The sequence below is a fragment of the Pelobates fuscus genome, chromosome 4 (assembly GCF_036172605.1).
Source record: "Pelobates fuscus isolate aPelFus1 chromosome 4, aPelFus1.pri, whole genome shotgun sequence".
Classification (NCBI taxonomy): Eukaryota; Metazoa; Chordata; class Amphibia; order Anura; family Pelobatidae; genus Pelobates; species Pelobates fuscus.
In genome coordinates, this window is record NC_086320.1 from 296,816,328 (window position 1) to 296,831,524 (window position 15,197).

Below are 15,197 nucleotides of genomic sequence, written 5' to 3' on the forward strand. Positions count from 1 at the left end.
TCAGAGTTTATTTTTAGTCAAGCCACAGATTAAAATATAGAATTTTTGTTTGTAAAATCCTTTTATCATGACAGCAGTACTGCTGTATTTGGAGGCAAAAATAATACAATGACAATTGTGTAGACCTATGAAGTATCAAAAAGTACATTAATATGCGATACATTGACATAGCTTGTCATCCTAGCGAACTCTCTAAATAAATAAATGACCAGCCTTTGTTTCTGAACTGAACCAAAGAGACACACATAAAGTTCTATAATTCCTGTGTTCTTCTCCGTGGGATGAACTGTACGGTGCTGAAATATTTTTGGGGCTGGACAACTGCCAGAACTCACCATATCTGTAGTCTTGTGGTAGGGGAGGCTTTTAGAATTAAGATGTTTTAAACTATGCGTTTGCTAGTTAAATATACATAGGTTTGTACTGTATATGGCACTTGTCTGAAATTGTAGTGCTTTTCTTCATAGTCGTACTTCACACAAGAATTACCCAAACCCTGCAGCTTACCATAGCCTTGAAATCCGCACTTGCTCAATAACCCATTTCAAACCTTTTTTTTAATTTTTATTTTGGCTTTTAATAGCCGTTCCTTTCAACAACTTGGACAGTTGTCCTAACTAAAGTTGCGTATATAATAAGAGGGCCCAGTGTACTCCAAATAATAAAAAGTAATACTATAGTTTATATTGATATTTCCTATTAGTACAGGGGTCAAGTCCTGGGGAAAAAAGTGTGGGAACTCTCCCCCACCAAAAAAACCCCCACTCGTATGCATATATAAACGCGTGCACACACATACACTCACAGACACACACAAGCACTCAGACACTCACAGACGCACACACATACTCAGACACTCACACAGTGGTGTATTTTAATTTTGTGCTGCCCTAGGCATGACTATACCGGAGCACCCCCTAATCTAAATTTACCACCCCTTCCTGTCAAGGGCGCACCGCTTCCTGATTAAGAACCCACCCCTTCCTCTTTAGACTCCACCTTTTCCTGCTCCTTTTAAAGAAATACAATAGTGCCAGGAAAACAAAGCTGTTTTCCTGGCACTATAATTCCCTGTAGTGCCCCCCCTCCCTCATTCGACACTGATGGGGTTAAAATCCTATGGGTATTTAGCAGATGCTGGATGTCCTCATGCACAGGGGTGAGGACGTCCAGCATCAGTTAGGCGACTTTTGGTCACCTAACCACCCGAAAGTCCCTCTAGTGTCTGATAGACAGCCACTAGAGGTGGTTACCCCTCAAGGTAATTATTGCAGTTTCTGAGAAACCGCAATAATTACACTTGCAGGTTTAAGGGGACTGGGACACTGCACCCAGACCACTTCAATGAGCTGAAATTGTCTGGGTGCCTATAGTGTCCCTCTAAGCACACTCTCTGACAGACACCCACACTGGCAGATACACACTGACAGTAACACACACACTACGTGACAAACACACAGACGTCACTGATTTGACACACACACACATTCACTGACACACACTCATTCATTGACAGAGAGACACACAAACACACTGACGGACACACACTAATAGTCACACACACACTAAATGACAAACAGACTCTCACTGATTTGACAGACACTTACAAACATACACTAACAGAAGCACATACACGCAAACATGTGCATACACTAACAGAAGCACATACACTCATACGCACACACACATGCATACACTAACAAAAGCACATACACGCAAACATGCATACACTAACAGAAGCACATACTCCCACACACGTACATATGATAACAGACGTAAATACACTCATACACACACACACACTGACACAAACACACACATACATACACCAACAGACATGAACTAACATACACACACATAGACTAACAGACATACACACACACGCACACACTAACAGACATACACACACATACACTAACAGACATACACACACATACACTAACAGACATACACACACATACACTAACAGACATACACACACACACTAACAGACATACACACACACATACACTAACAGACATACACACACATACACTAACAGACATACACTAACAGACATACATATACACTAACAGACATACACACAGACATACATATACATACACATACACTAACAGACATACACATACACACACATACACACACATACACTAACAGACATACACACAGACATACATATACATACACATACACTAACAGACATACACATACACACACATACACACACATACACTAACAGACATACACACAGACATACATACACATACACTAACAGACATACACACACATACATACACATACACTAACAGACATACACACGCATACATACACATACACTAACAGACATACATATATACAAATTATTCAAATAAACATTTCCCACCCACCCAGCCTCCCTACCTTTCAGGAAAGCTGGCATGGATGGGTCCCTGGGGTCCAGTGGGGCTGCAGTGAGGCTGGCATGGGGGGGCCACCTGATTGCCCCCCTCCTCCCCCCAGGCGGGCGGCTCTCTCCCTGTCACACGCGACGAGGGAGCTGTGTCCTCTCAGCTCCCTCTCGCCGCGCGCCGTTTTCTGATGCAGGGAGCCGGAATATGACGTCATATTCCGGCTCCCGGCATCAGCAGACAACCCACGCGGCGAGAGGGAGCAGAGAGGACACAGCTCCCTCGCCGCGTGTGACAGGGAGAGAGCCGCCCGCCGGGGGTGAGGAGGGGGGGCAATCAGGTGGCCCCCCCATGACAGGGGGAACAGAGGGCATTTGGGGGCGGCATTTTTTGCCGCCCCCTGAGTGTCTGCACGGGGAACGGCGTTCCTGCTGTGAAAAAAGTGCAGGAACGCCGTTCCCACGCTTTCCTGCAGGACTCGAGCCCTGTATTAGTAGTAGTAGTTATATAGCGCTTACTTATTCCACAAGCATTACAATATTGTGGAAGGGGGAAATTTAACAATATGAGGGACAATTACAAAATGATACAGGAACAAAAGGTAGATGAGGGCACTGCTCAGTCGAGCTTACTGTTCTCAGCAGAATAGGATATACAGTCCAATATCTTGAGAAGCCAGGCTAGGAAAAACTTTCAAGCATGTCAACTAAATCAAAACTTAAAAGATAACATTTTGTCTGAGGAGCCTTTATCAAGGAGAACTGCTGCCCCCTTGGTCATGTTTTCTGGAATAGAAAATGCTGTGGAATGAAGATTCAACAGCACCACCACCACCTTTATGAACCCCTTGAAAATAGTTTTGGTTAGAAGCTCTGTACATATCGCAGTTTTTGTGTTTTACTATATGTTATGATCTCTTTGAGTAATATTCTCTGAACATCTTTCTTTCTGTTCTGTCAAATATTGAACAACTTTTTAGTTTGTCTATTTCTCCCATGTAGTCTGTTAGTTTGATTTCAGGTCCATTCTAACTTTTTTTCCCCTTGTTTTTGGGGGGTCTAGAGTATTGCAGAACTGGAAAAGGAAATGCTTAATGGGCAGAAACTTCAGGGACCTCAGACCTCTGCAGAAGTTTATCGCATCCTACAACAGAAAGCCATGGTTCATAAGTAAGTGTTGGGCTTCCTGAGACAAAGGACCACGTCTAAGGATGTCTAGTTTTACTAAAAGAAAGTCTTATAGAATAATAATTCTATACTAAGGCCTACGTAGAGTGAAATTTTAAAAAATGAATTAAGAGAAAGACGGCAAAACTCCAATTTAAAGCAAATCCAAAATGTTACTTCATTTTAGCATAATATCATTTATTATAATTTTGTTTTTGTTTTTTATTGGTGTGTCCGTAGCATCATCAAAAGGTAAAAATGAAAGACTTGTAGGTCCCATAATAAGTCTCAAGAGGAAACAAATCATAGGAAAAAACGGTGCAGTATATTCTTAAATGGAAACTCCAGTGCCAGGAAAACAATCAGTTTTCCTGGCACTGCAGGTCCCTTCTCCCTCCCACCCCCAATCCCCGTTTGCAAAAGTGGTTAAAACCCCTTCAGTTACGAGGGAGGCGAAGCCTGACCGGGGAGCTGCACAGACACGCTTTCTGTGAGCTCCCGAGCCTGGGCCCGATTTTGAGACAAAAAACTGCGGGTAAATCACTCAAATCTGTCCTCCAGCTCACCTCGCCTTATAACGTGGAAGCGGGGCTACAGAGGGACACCTCACTTGTTTAAAAGCCCGCTGAGAATCCGGACCGGAGGCTTGGGGCCTACAACACACGGAGCTGGGGAGAGACGGCCGCTCTCCCGACTCACCGAACCAAGCAGCACCCGTAGCATCGGGCTTCCCTCCCCCCCCTAGGACCGGTGAGGGTTATCCTGGTCCATACAAGCTTGTACCTAAATAGCCTGCAATCGCGGGAGACAGCCAAAAGTGCGCACCATAACGGCAAGCAGACACACGCAAAATGGCTACCACAGCCAACACTCCAGAGCCTGCTACCACTCAGCCTCTACACGAGCGGTTAGATTCCCTGTTCAGCCGGTTCTGGGAGAAACTGGAACGACGGAGGACACGTCAAATCCCCAATCACCAAGAGGAGGTGAAGCAGGCCCAGGCCATGAGGCGGAACGGGCAGATCCCAGGAAAAGCTGCCGCGCACCAACGGGTGGAACACCCACCCAGGCAGGGGATCATAAGGAGACCTTCTCCTGTTCACCGACCACACCGCAGGAGAGCCACCCGCCGCTGGCGGCGGTCGACCACCTGGACCCTCCTCAGCGCCCACAACAGGAAAGACCCAGCCCCGAGAGGTACCAGAGTCTGTGGCCACATGGTGATGACCCCACAAGCTGCCATAAGCAAGGGAGAAGCCTCCCGCCGCACTCATCTACTCTCCTCGCTGACTTACCTGAAACCGCTGCCGCAACTCCCGCTCAGAGGAATTGGTTGACCGGGCATCACACAGAAGACATCCCCCCTCTGCATCAACCAAAAGATGCTGTGCAGAAATGCAAAGATCCTGATGCAGAGTAGACCAATATGGAACGTGGGTCCTGTTTCACTCCTTACCAAACCGTAAAATATGCTCTGCACAGGGACTGTTCTACTCTGCAATATTTTATTCTGGAGGGGATCCTGAGGGGAGCATGAGCCAGATATGATAGCCTAGATCACCTGCTTCTGTTGATAGCCAGAAATAGCTCAACTGTTCCGCGCCTGCATGCTTGTTGTTGACTGCACCTACTATGTACCTCACATACAGACCTCTACTAGCTTATGCCTACTTAGCAAGACATGCAGTGACAAGCAGTCAGACAGACTTGAGGCATACTAACCATACCCCAGCCTTACTGACTCTGATGCCTAGTAATCTACCCACCATGAGAGTACGCTGTCCTTAGCGCTCCACTGGAGATGGCAACCCAATACAGCTAGACACGATCACCCGCAGGACTTGCACTAGACGCTTGATCTGACATAGACACAAGCACCGCACGATAGACTTCACATGAATACTCACTGCATTTATGTTATTAGGCTGAGCTGGAAAGTTAGGCTATTGCTCTACCACATTACACTACAAGGTACACTGTTCCTTATGTTACATGCCTGTTATAACCTTGCTTGTTGTTCTGCTTATGCCAAACTACACTTACTGCTATTTTACTGAACTAGCTAGCACTATTATTGAACGTATAATTAATATAAAATGAGGCTGTTACTCAAGGGAAAAATTGTGTAATCAGGGCCGGCCTTAGGCATTTAGACGCCCTGTGCGAAAAATCTTCACAGCGCCCCCCCCCCCCCGTCATCCATGTATGCTGTAATGTTTGTGTTGTCTGTGTTTGTGATAGTAGGTGTGATGACTGTGTGTGATATGTATGCTATGTGTGATATTTGTAATGGGTGTATTAACAGTGTGTGATATGCGTGTATTGGTTGTATGTGACACACACACACACAGAGTCAGACGGCCATACACACACACAGGAAGACATCCACACACACAGGCAGACAGTCAGTCATACACACAGACACAGCCAGTAATACACACAGACACACACAGAGGCAGACAGTAATCCACACAGACACACACAGTCATCCACACAGACACACACAGAGGCAGACAGTCACACACACACACACACACGCAGACAGTCATACACACAGACACACACGCAGACAGTCATACACACACACACACGCAGACAGTCATACACACAGACACACAGAGGCATACAGTCATACACACAGAGGCAGACAGCCATACACACAGAGGCAGACAGCCATACACACAGGCAGTCATACACACAATCACACACACAGAGGCAGACAGTAATACACACACACAGAGGCAGACAGTAATACACACAGACACACAGTGGCAGACAGTCATACACACACACACAGACACACACATGCAGATAGTCATGCACACATACACACAGAGGCAGACAGTCATACACACAGAGGCAGACAGTCATAGACACAGAGGCAGACAGTCATAGACACAGAGGCAGACAGTCATAGACACAGAGGCAGACAGTCATAGACACAATCACACACACAGAGGCAGACAGTAATACACACACACAGAGGCAGACAGTAATACACACAGACACACAGAGGCAGACAGTAATACACACACACAGAGGCAGACAGTAATACACACAGACACACACACAGAGGCAGACAGTAATACACACAGACACACAGTTGCAGACAGTCATATACACACACACACACACAGGCAGACAGTCTCACACACACACACAGACACACACACACAGGCAGACAGTCAGTCATACACACAGACACAGACAGTGACACACACAGAGGCAGACAGTAATACACACAGACACACACAGTCATACATACAGACACACACAGAGGCAGACAGTCATACACACACACACAGACACACACATGCAGATAGTCATACACACATACACACAGAGGCAGACAGTCATACACACAGAGGCAGACAGTCATACACACAGAGGCAGACAGTCATACACACAGAGGCAGACAGTCATACACACAGAGGCAGACAGTCATACACACAGACACACAGTTGCAGACAGTCATACACACAGACAGACACACAGTTGCAGACAGTCATACACACAGACACACAGTTGCAGACAGTCTCACACACACACACAGGCAGACAGTCTCACACACACACACAGGCAGACAGTCTCACACACACACACAGGCAGACAGTCAGTCATACACACAGAGGCAGATAGTCATACACACAGACACACACACAGAGGCAGACAGTAATACACACAGACACACAGTTGCAGACAGTCATATACACACACACACACACAGGCAGACAGTCTCACACACACACACAGACACACACACACACAGGCAGACAGTCAGTCATACACACAGACACAGACAGTAATACACACAGACACACACAGAGGCAGACAGTAATACACACAGACAGTAATACACACAGACACACACAGAGGCAGACAGTAATACACACAGACACAGACACACACATACACACAGAGGCAGACAGTCATACACACATACACACAGAGGCAGACAGTCATACACACAGAGGCAGACAGTCATACACACAGAGGCAGACAGTCATACACACAGAGGCAGACAGTCATACACACAGAGGCAGACAGTCATACACACAGAGGCAGACAGTCATACACACAGAGGCAGACAGTCATACACACAGACACACAGTTGCAGACAGTCATATACACACACACACACACAGGCAGACAGTCTCACACACACACACACAGACACACACACACAGGCAGACAGTCAGTCATACACACAGACACAGACAGTAATACACACAGACAGTAATACACACAGACACACACAGAGGCAGACAGTAATACACACAGACACACACAGTCATACATACAGACACACACAGAGGCAGACAGTAATACACACAGACAGTAATACACACAGACACACACAGAGGCAGACAGTAATACACACAGACACAGACACACACATGCAGATAGTCATACACACACATGCAGATAGTCATACACACAGAGGCAGACAGTCATACACACAGAGGCAGACAGTCATACACACAGAGGCAGACAGTCATACACACAGAGGCAGACAGTCATACACACAGAGGCAGACAGTCATACACACAGTGGCAGACAGTCATACACACAGAGGCAGACAGTCATACACACAGTGGCAGACAGTCATACACAGTGGCAGACAGTCATACACACAGTGGCAGACAGTCATACACACAGTGGCAGACAGTCATACACACAGTGGCAGACAGTCATACACACAGTGGCAGACAGTCATACACACAGTGGCAGACAGTCATACACACAGTGGCAGACAGTCATACACACAGTGGCAGACAGTCATACACACAGTGGCAGACAGTCATACACACAGTGGCAGACAGTCATACACACAGAGGCAGACAGTCATACACACAGACACACAGTTGCAGACAGTCATATACACACACACACACACAGGCAGACAGTCTCACACACACACACACACACAGACACACACACACAGGCAGACAGTCAGTCATACACACAGAGGCAGATAGTCATACACACAGACACACACACAGACACAGACAGTAATACACACAGACACACACAGAGGCAGACAGTAATACACACAGACACACACAGTCATACATACAGACACACACAGAGGCAGACAGTCATACACACACACACAGACACACACATGCAGATAGTCATACACACATACACACAGAGGCAGACAGTCATACACACAGAGGCAGACAGTCATACACACACACACAGGCAGACAGTCAGTCATACACACAGAGGCAGATAGTCATACACACAGACACACACACACAGGCAGACAGTCTCACACACACACACAGGCAGACAGTCAGTCATACACACAGAGGCAGATAGTCATACACACAGACACACACACAGAGGCAGACAGTAATACACACAGACACACAGTTGCAGACAGTCATATACACACACACACACACAGGCAGACAGTCTCACACACACACACAGACACACACACACAGGCAGACAGTCAGTCATACACACAGACACAGACAGTAATACACACAGACACACACAGAGGCAGACAGTAATACACACAGACAGTAATACACACAGACACGCACAGAGGCAGACAGTAATACACACAGACACAGACACACACATACACACAGAGGCAGACAGTCATACACACATACACACAGAGGCAGACAGTCATACACACAGAGGCAGACAGTCATACACACAGAGGCAGACAGTCATACACACAGAGGCAGACAGTCATACACACAGAGGCAGACAGTCATACACACAGAGGCAGACAGTCATACACACAGACACACAGTTGCAGACAGTCATATACACACACACACACAGGCAGACAGTCTCACACACACACACACAGACACACACACACAGGCAGACAGTCAGTCATACACACAGACACAGACAGTAATACACACAGACAGTAATACACACAGACACACACAGAGGCAGACAGTAATACACACAGACACACACAGTCATACATACAGACACACACAGAGGCAGACAGTAATACACACAGACAGTAATACACACAGACACACACAGAGGCAGACAGTAATACACACAGACACAGACACACACATGCAGATAGTCATACACACACATGCAGATAGTCATACACACAGAGGCAGACAGTCATACACACAGAGGCAGACAGTCATACACACAGAGGCAGACAGTCATACACACAGAGGCAGACAGTCATACACACAGAGGCAGACAGTCATACACACAGAGGCAGACAGTCATACACACAGTGGCAGACAGTCATACACACAGAGGCAGACAGTCATACACACAGAGGCAGACAGTCATACACACAGTGGCAGACAGTCATACACACAGTGGCAGACAGTCATACACACAGTGGCAGACAGTCATACACACAGTGGCAGACAGTCATACACACAGTGGCAGACAGTCATACACACAGTGGCAGACAGTCATACACACAGTGGCAGACAGTCATACACACAGTGGCAGACAGTCATACACACAGTGGCAGACAGTCATACACACAGTGGCAGACAGTCATACACACAGTGGCAGACAGTCATACACACAGTGGCAGACAGTCATACACACAGTGGCAGACAGTCATACACACAGTGGCAGACAGTCATACACACAGAGGCAGACAGTCATACACACAGACACACAGTTGCAGACAGTCATATACACACACACACACACACAGGCAGACAGTCTCACACACACACACACACACAGACACACACACACAGGCAGACAGTCAGTCATACACACAGAGGCAGATAGTCATACACACAGACACACACACAGACACAGACAGTAATACACACAGACACACACAGAGGCAGACAGTAATACACACAGACACACACAGTCATACATACAGACACACACAGAGGCAGACAGTCATACACACACACACAGACACACACATGCAGATAGTCATACACACATACACACAGAGGCAGACAGTCATACACACAGAGGCAGACAGTCATACACACAGAGGCAGACAGTCATACACACAGAGGCAGACAGTCATACACACAGAGGCAGACAGTCATACACACAGAGGCAGACAGTCATACACACAGAGGCAGACAGTCATACACACAGAGGCAGACAGTCATACACACAGAGGCAGACAGTCATACACACAGAGGCAGACAGTCATACACACAGACACACACACAGAGGCAGACAGTAATACACACAGAGGCAGACAGTCATACACACAGAGGCAGACAGTAATACACACAGACACACAGTTGCAGACAGTCATATACACACACACACACACACAGAGGCAGACAGTAATACACACAGACACACAGTTGCAGACAGTCATATACACACACACACACACACACAGGCAGACAGTCATATACACACACACACAGACACACACACACACACAGGCAGACAGTCAGTCATACACACAGACACAGACAGTAATACACACAGACAGTCATACACACACAGACAGTCATACACAGACAGTCATACACAGACAGTCATACACACAGACAGTCATACACACACAGACAGTCATACACACACAGACAGTCATACACACACAGACAGTCATACACACAGACACACACAGAGGCAGACAGTAATACACACAGACAGTAATACACACAGACACACACAGAGGCAGACAGTAATACACACAGACACACACAGTCATACACACAGAGGCAGACAGTCATACACACAGACAGTAATACACACAGGCAGACAGTCATACACACACAGACAGTAATACACACAGGCAGAGAGTCACACTCACCTGACAATCCCTGTGGAGTTCTTTGTGGAGGCAGTGCAGCTCCTGGTGACTGTTTGGTGGGGAAGCAGGGACTCCTTCCTGCTTCCCCTGCAGCAGTTTTCCGGCGCTATTAGCTCCGCCCCCGCCGCACGGTAAGCTCCGCCCCCGCTGCAAATTTAAAAAAAAAAAAAAAAAAAAACTATTTTTTCTTTTTTTTTTTAAAATCCTGTGCGGCCGCACGTCGCCCCCTGCTCCATGGCGCCCTGTGCGGCCGCACAGCTCGCACACCCCTAAGGCCGGCCCTGTGTGTAATGTTATCGTACTCCCAATCTGTTTGAAAAACAAATGACCCCTCTTCTTTATTCTGTATCCTATTTACCTAATGCCTCAATAAAATAAAGATTGACCAAAAAAAACAAAAAAAACTTCAGTTACTTACCAGAGGCAGCGACATGTCCCACGTCGCTGCTTCTTCCTCCGCCGCCGCTCCTCCCAGTGATTGCGTCAGACGGTGGGCTAGACTGATCCCGCCCACCGGCAGGGGAGACCTAATGCAATGCACATGCGCATTAGAGCTCCCCATAGGAAAGCATTGAAAATGCTTTTCAATGCTTTCCTATGGGGAAATGAGCGACGGTGGATGTGCTCATAAAACAGCGTGAGGACGTCCAGCGATGCTGTAGCACATGTTTTCTGTGTTATAGAGCAGGAAGTAGCTGTCTAGAGGTGGAGGTTAACCCTGCAAGGTAATTATTGCAGTTTATAAAAAACTGCAATAATTACTGTTGCAGGGTTAAGAGTAGTGGGAGTTGGCACCCAGACCACTCCAATGGGCAGAAGTGGTCTGGGTGCCTGGAGTGTCCCTTTAACTTCAAGGATGAATCCATTAAATCAAGTATGCTCACCTTATAAAGAGCCCAAGGAACAGATCTGAGCCAATTCTATATAGTCTCTACCATATGTGAATGTAACATCACACCATTTTGTATAATATTCACTTTATTTATTTTAATTCTGCAAGTGTTGACATACATGCTTGGTATGCCACCATCGCTGTATCAAGCTGAATAAAAACAGGCAAAATAGATCTGTAGCATGGCATATGTAAAAACATATATTTTATATTGGAATTACAGGCTAGGAATGGTAGCGTGTTAATAGATGTCAGTAGGCAAGTAAAACATGTCGGTGTAGTAAGCAGGCTAAACTGACTGGGTTAGCAATAATAATCTGTTAACAGACAGGAATGTACACGGCTACATATTCACAAGCAGTATAGAAGGATAGATTTGTGTGAAAGATGTAGAGTGTGCAACAGAGTATATAGTTTGTTAATCTCGGCCCTGTGCACGTTACTGTTGAGTCAATGGTTGCTGGGAGCCAGGGTGATACTTCACAGCGAAGTAAGGTGGCGTGCAGCTTTTTTGCAGAGTTTGCGGCTTACGTCTCTCACCCTGCTGGCTGGCTTTCACCCTGCTGACCATCTGAGTTAGGTATGGAGACAATTCCCAGATAGTCCAAGCCAGGCCGCTACACCAGCCCCAGGCCGTCTCAAGTGCCTCTGTGCGGATCCCACTCCTCTGGTTTCCCATGCCACTGTGAGCATAGTCTCGTTTTTATACTTGACAATATTGCACTAGGATTTGGTAATACCTTTTTGTCTTTTCAGTTCAAACTGCTACGTATTCCTGTATTATTCAAACCATTTACCTAAGAACCTACAAACTCCGCCTATTTTATATATGTATGTATAGTTTTTAAATTTGGTGTGGTTAGGGAGGATACCACACAGGTGTTTAGAGTTTGCTGGGATTCTTTCAGTTATACACCAGGACTCTGTGTATATTTTGTTACATTAGTTTTATCAAAACTTGGCTAAAGCTATGGATTTTGTTCAGTTATGGTCCTGAAGTGTAGAGCCTGGAAAGACAACCACTACCAAGTGACTCTATGCAACAACTTTTTAGAAGTTACCATATGGTCCTACAGGACCAGCTTTCCACTCATCATTTTGCAACATTCCTAAAATAATCTGTGCTTGTCTTGCAGGTTTCCACTTTTTACTGCTGTGTATCAAATCTGTTATGAAGGAATACCTGTGGAAGAATTCATTTCCTGTCTACAGAGCCACCCAGAACATATGTAGAACTATATATCGGTGGGCCTTCCTGTAATGTCCTTGTGTCCTGAGACAATGCAAAAGCTGGGAGAGTTATCTCTTATCAACGCACAGAACTTCTAGAGACCATCTTTACTGCAAATGTTGAAAACAATTTGGTGGCTGGCTTAGTGTATTTAACCCTGTGGAAATCATTGCTTTGGTGAACAGATATAAGAATATATTGTAAACGTACAGATCAGTTAACAATAGCATTTTAAATAGTATTTCATAACATGAATAATCTTGAAGAATACCAAGACTGCAACCCTCCATAATTTTCCATATGCATTGAGCAACTATTGTTCCTATGCAAACCATGGTGGTTTTATGATGGATATATAGATATATATGATCTTTCAGTGGCAGTCTGCGCACATTAGCAGGAATATTGTTTTTTAAAAAGTTTTTGTTTTCTACAAGGTCAATTAATAACCACCTTAATTTTTTTAACATATCATTAGGATATTTAGTTTTAGGTTCTTACTACACACTACTTATTTTTTATTTTAAATATGGTCAATTTCTAAATGTATCAAATCTGTATATTTGAAACATATGATGTATAGAGGGTTGATTTTAAGTATTTTAATCATACACACTCCAGCAAATTTGCTATTTAGTCCAACATTTTCTTTTATTTCTGATTCTGGCTTTTCTCTTGTACAAGACAATGTATGTGGCTATGTATTGTATGTGTCCGTGTACTTGTCTAAGCCATTCCAAATACAAAACATATCATTCAATTAACTTTACCTGGTCGTTGGGTGTGTGGTTATTTTGTAGGGTTTTTGTTTTGTTTTAATCCAGCATTAAATTTTATTTGTTTTGTATTGCTATTTTGTATTTTTATTTTTTTCTCAACCATATTATGTCATGTGCAATAATTGAGGGACCAAATGTGGATTTAGTTCAAATTTCAGAATTTGTCTTCTATTTATAACACATTAGATAAAGAATCAAAATAAGTGCACGTATCCGCTTGACAGCCTGGAAATGTATGTAAGGGGATTTATAGACTTGCTTATTTCTCGATGTTTGCATTTTTATGAAACAATACAAAGTGTACATGCAGTTAACCCCCTAAATCAGGGGACTGGAGTTTACGTTTAATAGTGTATCCACGTTTCAAATGTAAGTGTTTTGCTAAATATTCTCATGTTTAAATACCGTAATTATAATATTCTCAGATTTTCTAAAGCTGTTTAACCACTTCATGGCATATGTGCCCGGACGGTCATGTTAGTGTAGCAATTGACTATACCCTTTCTCTGAAGGCGTTAAATAATCTTTTCTTTTACAATGGCAGAAAAATTATTCCAATGGTTACTCATATTACACCATGTGAACAATCACTTTATTTCAGTGATGATTGGATTACAGGAAAGTAACGATAGTGGATTCGAGCCACAAACACAATTTAGGTCATTTTCATGATAAATCCATGTCACTTTGCTGTCAGAGCATGGTCTAATGTGCTGATGAAGTAATTTGTCATCTATCATAGTCTCGAAATGAACACATCATTACACTATAAATATTCCTCAACAGCTCTCCTGGCAATCCTTATATAAATGGCAATGTTTCTTTTTATTTTCTAAGCTTTCCCTTATGTTGGGAGTTGTGTAACAAGCGATTGGTGAATGTTAGGATTTCAATTTAACTTTTTTTTTTGTTTGTTTTCAGATTTAAAATATGGTGATCTAATTCTTGTTTTCTGCAACAGGAGAAAGATATATTTAAAAAAA

The 15,197-nt window shown here is 44.6% G+C and overlaps 1 protein-coding gene across 1 annotated transcript in view; it reads left to right on the forward strand.

The window, feature by feature from the left end:
* Positions 1-14,204, forward strand: part of GPD1L (glycerol-3-phosphate dehydrogenase 1 like) — a 62,455-nt gene extending 48,251 nt beyond the window's left edge. The window contains exons 7-8 of the mRNA XM_063452228.1: positions 3,450-3,556; positions 13,341-14,204. Coding sequence (XP_063308298.1) covers positions 3,450-3,556; positions 13,341-13,437 — 204 coding nt within the window. The 3' untranslated portion in view covers positions 13,438-14,204. The remainder of the gene's footprint in view (positions 1-3,449; positions 3,557-13,340) is intronic.
* Positions 14,205-15,197: the final 993 nt, after the last annotated feature.